At 32.3% G+C, this 11,150-nt stretch overlaps 1 protein-coding gene across 5 annotated transcripts; it reads right to left on the bottom strand.

Annotated features, from left to right (window-relative positions):
- Positions 1-5,614: 5,614 nt before the first annotated feature.
- On the bottom strand, positions 5,615-8,818 carry LOC141661639 (pre-mRNA-splicing factor ATP-dependent RNA helicase PRP16-like). Of its 5 annotated transcripts, none has more exons than XR_012550076.1 (5): positions 7,723-8,151; positions 6,875-6,989; positions 6,585-6,694; positions 5,962-6,068; positions 5,615-5,862 (listed from the first exon to the last, which is right to left on the bottom strand). XR_012550076.1 is itself a non-coding variant. In XM_074468655.1 (5 exons), the coding sequence occupies exons 2-5, from the start codon at positions 7,752-7,754 to the stop codon at positions 5,748-5,750; spliced, it is 369 nt and encodes a 122-aa protein (XP_074324756.1). In that variant the 5' UTR covers positions 7,755-7,988; positions 8,802-8,818; the 3' UTR covers positions 5,615-5,747. The 5 variants fall into 5 exon arrangements, 2 of the variants coding, with proteins under 2 accessions (XP_074324756.1, XP_074324751.1); XR_012550073.1 differs by having other exon boundaries at positions 6,585-6,702; positions 7,723-8,149; XR_012550075.1 differs by having other exon boundaries at positions 6,585-6,702; positions 6,875-7,008; positions 7,723-8,147.
- Positions 8,819-11,150: the final 2,332 nt, after the last annotated feature.

Below are 11,150 nucleotides of genomic sequence, written 5' to 3'. Positions count from 1 at the left end.
CTTGTTAGACTCAAAGATCAAATTAAAGAACAACCAGGCTATGAGAAATTCAGATGAACATGTATATTCAATTCTGTATGTAACTGCAAGATTGTATACAATTTATACTTTATAAATTTGTCAGTCTTATTTTTCTTAATTTTAGCTTGAGGTTAGTCTTGTTATCAGGCATGAATTTGTGACAAGTAATCTTCTCATAAATTTGGGGAGATTGTTGTGCAAGACATGCATGTATATAACAAGATTAAGTCATCTTGACAACACTAAGTATAAGTTATATGATAATCTAATTGTATTCTATAATTGCATTTCTTGAGTTTGTAAAAATGCTAAGTAGATTAGACTGGAGGATTTTTCTATGAATAGCCATCAAGCTAAGGAATAAACTCTGGAAGAAGATCAATCCCGATCATGCCTCAAAGAGAAGTATAGAAGCTTGGAGTTGAATAATGTTATTCTGGGAAAAATGTTCTATGTCAGATATCGACAAGTCACAGATCATTGAATGTAGAGAAGTATGTCGAGAAATCTAAAATAACTTGTAAAGAAGTCCCAAGAGATATCAACAAGTCAATCTCTATGTAGAGGACTAGAGATATCGATAAGTTAAAAAGTCAATGTAGAGAACATGAGATATCGACAAGTCAATTCCTCATGTAGAGAACTAGAGATATCGACAAGTTAAATTCTTATGTAGAGAACTGGAGATATCGACAAGTCAAAAAATTTATATAGAGAACTGGAGATATCGACAAGTCATTCTACTTGTAGAGAACTGGAGACCTCGACAAATCAAAAGCCTATGAAGAGAGCTTGAGATATCGATAAGTCATTTTACTTATCGATATGTGACATCTCTATACAACAAAAGAGATCTCGACAAATAATTTCATAATTCAGAATACAGACAACTTGATTCAAGATTATCAGTCAACAAACAATTATATCACTGAATTCAAAAGCCTACAAATGTAACTTGAAGAATACAAGATCAAGGGCCCAGATGAACTGGACAAAGGAGGGTCACAGACCTGGTAGATTCTGCACAGATATGCTGACACTAGAAGTGGAAATAAAAAAAGTAGCTTTAAAAAATGTGTCGGTCTATTTTAGTGCAAGTTATGTAAACCGTGCATGTTTATCTATAAAGTGTGCCATGTGACCTTTGTTTAGTTGTAACAAAACAGATCTAGAAAAATCTTGTAATTCTCTCAAGAGAAGTAGCCGAGTTCTTATTTTCAAGAACACATATTTATAGAAAGACAAATTTGATTTAATACAAATCAAGTGAGTTTTTGATAATCTGCTTGTGTCTCTGCATCTAATATTTTATCACTACAAATTCATACAACTGTTTTGTTCCATAAACCAAAAACCATCACAGTTAATTTAAAATCAAGAAAACACATTTACCCCCCTCTGTATTACACTTCATACCTAACAGATATCTCCACTTCTCAACATGTCAAGTTGACTTCTCTATAGGCAAAGTGACTTCTCTATAAGTGAAGTGACTTTTATACAAGAGAAATCACTTCTCTACAGGTCAAATTGACTTCTCTAAGCTTGATTAGTTCTCGATATACTTCTGGACATTCCTTTATCTGTGACTTCTTGACATTTGACTTAAAACATTTTTCAATCTATATCATTATTCTTCACCAAGTTGTTTATCTTTATTCTGAGGCATGATCAGGCTTGATCTTCTTTCAGATATTTATTCCTAGCTTGTTGGTTATTTATTAAAAAATACTCCAGTCTAGTCTTCTTCAACATTTTTACAGACTCAGGGAATACCATTACATATTACATAAAAATTACAAGTCAACTAAATCTTAGAATTGTCAATATGACTTAGTATTGTTATATTAAGACATGTCTTGAACAAAAATCTCCCCTAATTTGTGAGAAGATCACTTGTCACAAATTCATGCCTAATAACAAGACTAATTCCAAGATAAAAATGAAAAACAACACAGATATACACAATACATTCTTTTAAACATAAATGTCATCTAGCTATTATAAAGAAAATTGATTTACAAAACTAACTAAAGTTTTCATACCCTGACTGAGATCGAATTAAGTCTTTTAGTCTAACAAGACATTCAATTTCTTCAATGATCTCAGTTCCTCTTAGGGCTTCCACAGTCTTCAAGCATTATTCTAGTGGGTAACTGCCAAGATGCTCAACTCTATACGTTGATAGTCCGTGAGTTCTGATGTTCAGATACATACCATTTTCAGAAATCCTATTTAATCCTCTAGCCTAGAGTTTATTTGATCTTCTTTCCAATCTGTCTAACTCCTCAAGCTTCCTAATAGCTCTCGCTTCCATCTTTACTTTCTCCCTTGCCCATCTTTCATTTTTGTTTATCAACATTTCAGCTAGTTGAACCTTCCTCATTCTTGTAAACTTATCATTCTCAGTCATTAAACTTATCACCCTTTCAAGTTCCACTATTGAGATGTTTTCTAGTATTTCTTTCTTGTATATATTGAAAAAGCCATTCTTGAAATAGATTATCACCTCTCTCAGAGTATCCACAGTGATTCTACATATGAGTTCTGCTTGTTGATTATTGTAGTCATCCCCTGGGACTTCCTCTGAAATTGGTAGAAAATCATCTTGATTAAAGCAGGCACACAATGCTCCCGTTTTAACTTTGGTTTTCCCTCGTTTTCTTCCAACAAAATTGAAGTGTGTTTTGACTGGTGGCTTGAATGATGGAGGTTTAGCCAGTCTTTTTAATATGGTTTGATTTTCTAGGATATGTGTTTTGGGTAGAGAGTTGGTTATGAGTTTGAAAAAGTTTAGGCATAAGGGTTTGAAAAGTTGGAGTTTTTGATTGACTAGGGATTTGATTTAGGGTTTTCAGAGTTTGAGATTTTTGGTTCACAAGTGTTTTCTTGGTGTCCTTCTCATCTTTATCACTCCCTTTCTTCTCTCCATCCTTATTCCTCCCTTTATTTTCATCCTTTCTACTCTTTGCATACTTATGAATCCCACTACTTTTACTGGATTGACTTATATTTGAGCTAAAACATTTGTGTCCAGCTTTCTTTTGCTTATCATCATTCTTGTCATCATCTTTGTCATTTATAACAGTCTTAGGTAGCATGCTCTCAGCATTGTTTAAATAACTTCCTAGGATGGTGATCATTTCAAGATCTTCAGCTTGTTTTATTTTTTCAACTTCAACCCAGTCTCTATCATCATCATTAACTTCTTATTTTCCATGACACAGTGCTTAGAAATTTGAAAATGTTTGCATTTTCTAGTAGTTGAGCATATTTATGCCACTTTTTTGTTAGGTTCTAGATAGGCTTCAGGGAAATCTCCTTCTTGTCCTAATTTGAGTTTCCTTAGCAACTGGGTATCTTCTAGAATCATCACCTTCACTTTGTTGATGAAAATGTCCAGTTTTGAGGCTCTCCTAGATTTCAGAAATGATAGAGAAACCTGCATAAACCTGTCAACCCCAGAGTCTTTGATGTTGACCATAATTCTCTTTTCCCATATCATGTCCTTGGTGACTAAAAACAGCAAACTCCTTGTCCAAGCAAGAGCCTTCAGCTGCCTTCTTGAGTCTTTCTTCCATAACAACCTCTTCTTGAGTTGCAGATTTGAGCTTGAGTTCCATCTCCCCCTTAGGCTTGTTAGCAAGCTGAATAGGAATTTGAGAGATTTGAGCCCTGATAATATTTGGAGTTTCTTGAAGAGGAAATTTTAGAGTACCCATGATAGCTCTCAGTGATACATTTTTCTGCATTTGAAAATAATTTTGCGAGTCTTTCAATGATTTGATGTTATTTTGCTGGCTTTAAACTTGTGTAGTGGGAAGATTGACTTGAGAGTCCAAAGATGAATTGGATGATTGAAGTTCAGCCACTTGGGTTTGAAGAGATTGAATCGTGGAGTTGAATGAGAAGCTGCACTTGTAGATACTCTACCACCAAAGCTTTCCCGAACCACTATCCTGATTTCTTCAGCCATCAATCCTGAAGGTTCATATCTATCCTTTTGAAGTTGATCCAGTTTGACCTTTGTGTCATTAATCTGAGAAATTTGATTCTGCAGAACAGTGTGCAAAGCAAGAAAAGACTCTCTTAGCTGCTTGATACTGATTTCTACACTTGTGTGTGTGTGAGAGAGAGATAATGGTCAGATTGTCAGAAAATTAATTAAGTTTTTGCTTGATTTCCAGCTATTGTGGTTGGAGTTCATCTATTTTCTTTCTCACTATTTCTTATATCTTTTCTTGATAACCATCCAGTATTTCTCTAATGCTCTCCCAATATGGTGGAATGCTTTGAGTTGTACTTTATAAACATCTGTAATGGTATTACTACACCATATATGACCTGTTGTAACGGTAAAAAAAAGGGTTGTTGAAGGCCAAAAACTGTGGCTGTAGGTTAAAAAAAGGGCTATGGTCACATTTATTGAAAAACCAGTTCATCACCAATGTGAGCGGCATCTTAGGGGTGTATGGTTACATTTTTTATTTTTAGGTTACATTGACGAAAGTGTGACCATAGAGGGTCTGTGCCTACACTTTCCCACTTCTTTTAACACCAATATTACTATAATCGTAGACATATAGTCACACCACTATAGTTTTTGTTACATCAAATTTAGTGTTACCATTATTTTTTTAAATCAACAAATATATTTTTGTTTTAAATAATATCTACAATTTGCATGCATGTCCACAATATTTTAGATAATAAAGAAAATGAAAGATATTTAAAAGTAATATTTCTCATTAAAAATCCTATAAGTCATTTCATAAACATAAATCTAAGGTTCAAGCCATATACAAGGTCCAAGCCGTCTAATTAATCCACCAAAAATCTAATACAAAAACTAAATAGCTAATTTAACTATACAACAAGTACTACTAAAACTCATATATACAACACTTCAAACCGTCCGTCAATAGGTGTTAAATAGTACTTCTGTGAGATACTCCTCGGACACACATAATCTGCATTCCAGTTAATTAGATAGTTAGGAATGGCTTGAAGGCATTCCAAAATTCAACCATCTAAGATGAAGAAAAGCATTTGAATACATGAATTAAGTAGTAATGTATAATATGGGACTAGGTAAATAGGTAAATAAGAAGGATGCTATTTTTGGAAGTGATATAACAAACTTACTATGTAATGAGCCATGTATATATAGTGGTTGCTCTGTATCGAATATAATTCCGTGTAATATAAGATACCGATAAACAACTTTAAACTAAGTATTTCTATTTCTAAGTTGAACACTTTAGAACCTCTATCCAGCTTGTTGGTAATACCGAGTTAGAGTTTCCTACAAACTTTACACCATAGGTCTTTGACTGAGTACAGAGAACTGCATCTTCATCTAGCTGGCCTCTTAAACTTATTCTAATTTTTGACCCTGGGTGGGATTGCTGCATCTATGCACCACTCAAATAATCAAACTGCAGACCTGGAACATATATTATATTTTTTTAAAAGAAAAAGATAATAAAATAAAATAATCATTACAAGTGCAAAGTAGGAAGAAGAAGAATTATAAACATTAAAGACAAAATTAGAATTATACATTTAAAAATTAACTAATAGCAGGAACATGACAACTAAAACCAAAGCATGGATTTAAAAATCTACTAGGTCTTAAATGAAATAATAAGAAATTAGAAATAGGTTGTATACTAGTTTAAGGGGCATGGAATTCTATAGACCAAATACTAATCCAACTAAGGTTTCTATAAACGAAATACTATCTTGAAATCACGTCGTCTGGCAACAAATTTTTTAAGGATCCCAAAGAGCACATTTGTGTTCAGCAACCTTTCACGTGCTTCATCCATTACAACGACACTGCAGTTTTATCAAGCAACAGTTAATTTCTATGAACACTATAACTACATACAAAAACAGAACATATAATATGTTCATAAGTGCAATCCAACTTCATACCGATATTTGTCAAGATCAACATCTTTTAGTGTCTCACGTGAAAGCACGCCATGGCCAAAAGTTACGTAACAGGAAGAACACTTCAAGAACTTAAATTTAGAGCAATTCTGCAAGCCACTCAAACCAATAACTTTAGAAATAGTCAAACACTTTCATCCAAAATATTTAATGGAAAAAAGTTAGACAAAGTACATGAAATAAAGTTCATTTCAAATTTTTAATTCCACGCTGAAATAACCGCCACTTACATAACATCTTTTTTTGTGATTAGCACCAAGAGATTTTTAAAGATAAACAGATTACTAATATGTATGCATGCAGTAAATTGACAAGGGTAATGACAAACAAGTATCTTATAAGGAGTAGAAAATAATGTATTTCATACACGTATATTGCGATTAGTGGGACAAAATAGAGAAGGTGACGATGACTAAAATGCTAAATATAAATTTTAGCTCCAAAAACAACATTTTTGCACTTTACATTAACTAAAATAATGCAAAATATAATAAAATATACATTTCACAAAAGTATGCAAGAAAACAAAATGCGGGTAAAGGGTCCATAGACAAGGGCATGAAATACAGCCAAGACAGGATTCATTCCATACAGGAAATGATTACCTTCTGCAGCCCAAGCTGAAGATTCAAAAAGTGCTTTGACGATTTCAAAAATCGGTGATTCAACAATTATTTGAGGTGTACGGATACCAGCTTTATAAAGTTCCCTTACTCTAGATCCCTAAATGCAAGAAGATGTTAACATATAGCACCAAGAATAAGGGAAATTCTTAACGAGTTTTTTGACTTGTCATCTCAAGGTGTAAATGTCAATAAAAGTTTCAAAAAAATTGATCTATTAAAATTAAACTATTGAACTGCATTGAAAAAGGTTAAGGAAAATAGATGCATACCTTAACAAAAGGGATAATAGTCAGCTTTATAATCTCCGCTCTGACTCCAAAGCCTACGCGATTCTGAAACTTTGCTACCAAGCCTTCAAGATCATGCCAACCAAGCCTCGAGCCACTTTAAAGGCTCCACAAACCTCAGTCACAGGTATTTCCCGTACACATAAATGAATACACATAAATAAAAAAAAGCACATAAAAAGGAAGCATAAATGGTAAAATCCAATACTTGACCAATTTAATTAAAATGTAAGCTTAGCTTGTTACTAAATTCAAAATTATACGTATACACATATTCATCTGAATTTAGCTTTAATCCTTATTAATATTAAAATTATTTCAAGCAGTACAACTACTTCCAGTTTTATATTTAAAAAATAAAATTGCATCAGCCTTCAGATAACAAATTATCCAATTTTCTTTTGTGAAGTTGATGAATATAATATATTGGAAGCAGAGCCTTATCCACGGATGAATATCACATATATTGAAATAATGGTCCCTCGTATTCTCAAACACTAGTATATCCATGTGTTTGGCTATACATTACAAATAAGTATAAATCTTTTACTTCAATAAACAATTTCATGGAATGCAGGAAACTTCATACTCTATACTACAACCAAAAACTAAGAAAAGATAACCTGAACAATTCTTGACAAAATAAGAGTTTAACTTTGTAGAATAAGAGTACTTAATAATTGAGTCTAACTTTGTTCTCTAGCAAAAGACTAACGATGATGCACTAAAATATTTGCGTTAATGCCTATGACATGTATGCTAAAACCAATTCACCTGCAGTACACTTCAACATGTATATCTTATAAATAAATTGGTGTTGGATTGTCTACCTTGATCTCTTGAGATAGTCAAATTCCAACATCTTTTAGAAGGTTGTTTCCAGAAGCATCCCGCTGGTCAGTAGATTTTGAACTTCCAAGAAGGAGTTCTTGTACTGCACCTTCAACTACGGCAATAACCATATGCCCATTTTCTTTGAGCCGTTTTTCTATATATTCAAAAAGCCCACCCTTTCCTTCGAGATAAAATAGCGAATTTGGGATCAAACAACTGTCAACATCCCGGATAGCAAGATTAGCATAAATTGCAATAAACCCTGCATGAGATTCAAGTAATCTTTCGTTAGTGTCAAGTACAATTGATCAAAGATATGACAGGAGATAGATGAACCAGAAAATATATATCTTTTCATAATATGATAAAGAATAAAAAGAAACAAATGAGAGAAGAATAATTCTATAATACGAGATACACGAGATAAGACCATATAATCTGTTGATGTGTCTTTTTAAAGTATCGTTTGCAGGGAACGACAAATCTCAATACCAATTCCAAGTCTTTTATCCCCACCGTTCAGAAGTGTAGAAAAGAATTTGATAGGTGTTTTAACTATTTACTATTTTAAACTAATAAACAAAAAAATACATAATAAGTGTGAGAGAAAACAATCAAAGAATTAGGGTTCTTCAATGGCCATCATGAATGCCTAATTTGTGGTCTTGTTTTGTTAAAAATAATACCTTGAAAGCCACTGACATGGTCATAGAAAGTACAATTATAGACTATTAAAAAACAAGTATTACATGTTTCACAATTCGCTTATTAATCTCCTGATCCAATACTTAAATTGTGTCTATCATATCATGTAGTAGAATTACAACTCCTCCCAATTTGTTATAATTCCTATAGATACAATCAAAGGTTCACAACTCCCTTAATTGTGTTAAGCCCTCAATGACAAATTAACAATCACAAGAAAATCACAATACAACTAAACAAATACAAAAAGCCAAAGAATACTACCCAACTCTTGGATAAAAGGGATTAGCTACTCATGATATATGAAGAAAGAAAATAAATATTAAAACCAGAAATCATGAGTTAATAATTTGAATACAGAGAATACAACTTGAAAAGTTCCTTTGAAATCCGGACGAATCCCTTCGCTCCTTCTCCCAATCTCGCTCTCTAGCTGCCTCTCTCCCTTTTCTCTCAAGAACAATGGATATCTCTATTCTGTTCTATATTACGTTATGGTTCTCTGTCTATAATATGTCTAAAATCTAATAAAAAAGAGTTTTAATGCTTTCCAAGAAAATAAATAATTTCCCAATATAAATTGGATTCTAATGTAAAACTAGCGTAAAGCCCGTGCGAGGCACGGGCCTGTATATATATTAAAATATTATCTCGAACGAATTTGCATCTATACAAAATTAATTTTTGAATATGATAAATGATTATTATAACTTTTCATTATATTATATTACTTTTTTTATACATACTGATAATCCCAAATCACCTCGGGGCCTTCTCCTTGCCGGGCCCAGACTCAGACTCCTTTTGGACGGAAACGGCGACGGCGTGCGGTGTTGCTGTAGGGTGGGAACCTACAAAACAGAACCGGAGGGGGGTGGCGTCCCCGCGACACCTCCGGCGCGACACCTCCGGCGTGAGAATGAGAAAGGGTTTTAAGGAGAAGAAGGGCAAAATAGGGATTATGTGAATATATCTTATGGTGAACGCGTGTGTGTATGTATGTATAGGTGAGAGAGAGTATGTGAGATTGTAACCCTTTCTTCTCATAAGATATATTCACACAATACATACACATACGCGTTCACCATAAGATATATTCGCATAATCCCTGTTTTGCCCTTCTTCTCCTTAAAACCCTTTCTCATTCTCACGTCGGAGGTGCCGTGGGGACGCCACCCCCTCTGGTTATATTTTGTAGGTTCCCACCCTACAGAAACACCGCACGCCGTCGTCGTTTCCGTCCAAAAGGAGTCTGAGTCCGGGCCCGACAAAGAGAAGGCCCCGGGGTGATTTGGGATTATCACATACTATTATAGCAGTATTAGATTACTTAAGTGGTGAGAGCGTATATTTTATCATAGAGATCGATTTTAACTTACCCCAAAAATTTTGAGATTAAATATTTATTGTAAGCTACATGATCCTAATTAATAAAAAAAATTAAAACTATATCATGTAACAAAAATATTTGAAGTTTGTTTAGAGGGATATGCATGGGGTCACTTCGGAGTCGGAGAGTATTATCCCCGCCTCTGACCCCCAAACACACTTTGAATCCTAAATGAGAATTTTTTTAATCATCGATCCCTGTCGAAATAAGGATTCTCATGGGGATGCAGGGAATAAATAAAAATAATAATTTTGTATTTTTAGTATATTTTTTAAATAAAAAACGGTCTACTAATTTGTTATATATAAAAATATTGATAATATCTCATAGTTTTTAATATAAAATCATATTAAAATTGATTTGTAATGTAAATGAATGGCAAATTAAAAATATATATTATATCATAATGTAAAATGTTGATTCAGAGAGTATTATACCCGCCTCTAATCCCCAAACACACTTTCAATTCTAAATGGGAATTCTTTTAATCATCGATCCCCATCAGAATGGGGATTCTCACGGGGATGCAGGGAATAATTTTTTAAATAAAAAACGGTCTAATAATTCGTTATATATAAAAATATTGATAATATCTTATATTTTTAATATAAAATCATATTAAAATTGATTTGTAATGTAAATGAATGAAAAATTAAATATATATATATATATATCATAATGTAAAAAGTTGATCAATAAAATTATAGATTATTTTAAAATTATTATAATTTTTAAATACTGTTTTTTATAAAAAATTATTTAATAAAATATATAAAAAAGTGAGTGACAAAAATATGAGGGTTGGAATTTTTAAAACTTTATAATAAAATTACAAAAACAAAATAAAAAGGAGGCATGTAAGTAATATAAACTAATATTTTATTTACTCAAAAATTAAAGTAATAAAAAAAGAATTTTCTAAAAAAAGATGTAACTTATCTAATAATAAATTTAATGCAAACTCAAAAATATATGTAGCACAATGGTAATGACATGAAAATTTTGAGTTGGAAGTTTGGGGTTTAGTAAATACAACAATATACCTATTTTTAACAAAAAATATGTGAGGAATGACATTTTTATAATTTTCTAACATAAAGGGGAAAAATTGTAATTTTCCCGCCATTAAAATGGCTCAATTTATCCCCTTTTCTCTTTTATTATATAGAAAGATATATAATTATAAGTTAAACTACGAAAACTAAAAAAACGGAGTTAAATAAATAATATAAAGCAACATTTTATTTACTCAAAAGTTAAAATAATGGAAAAAGATTATGATTGAAAGAGGTGATGTGGTTTATCTAATAAGATTTTTAAAAAAGACTC

The sequence above is a fragment of the Apium graveolens genome, chromosome 1, assembly GCF_009905375.1.
Source record: "Apium graveolens cultivar Ventura chromosome 1, ASM990537v1, whole genome shotgun sequence".
In the NCBI taxonomy this organism is placed as follows: domain Eukaryota; kingdom Viridiplantae; phylum Streptophyta; class Magnoliopsida; order Apiales; family Apiaceae; genus Apium; species Apium graveolens.
Note: the sequence above shows the minus strand (reverse complement) of the source record. Positions and strands in the feature narration are given on the sequence as shown.

What these genes read in the sequence shown, in the direction of transcription:
- LOC141661639 (XM_074468655.1), bottom strand. Translation starts at nt 7,754, where the DNA reads ATGTTGGAATTTGACTATCTCAAGAGATCAAG. An exon ending in CTATTATCCCTTTTGTTAAG is followed by an intron (nt 6,069 to 6,874) that starts GTATGCATCTAT and finishes AGTGGCTTGCAG; the next exon opens with AATTGCTCTAAATTTAAGTT. An exon ending in GTTGATCTTGACAAATATCG is followed by an intron (nt 5,863 to 5,961) that starts GTATGAAGTTGG and finishes ATAAAACTGCAG; the next exon opens with TGTCGTTGTAATGGATGAAG.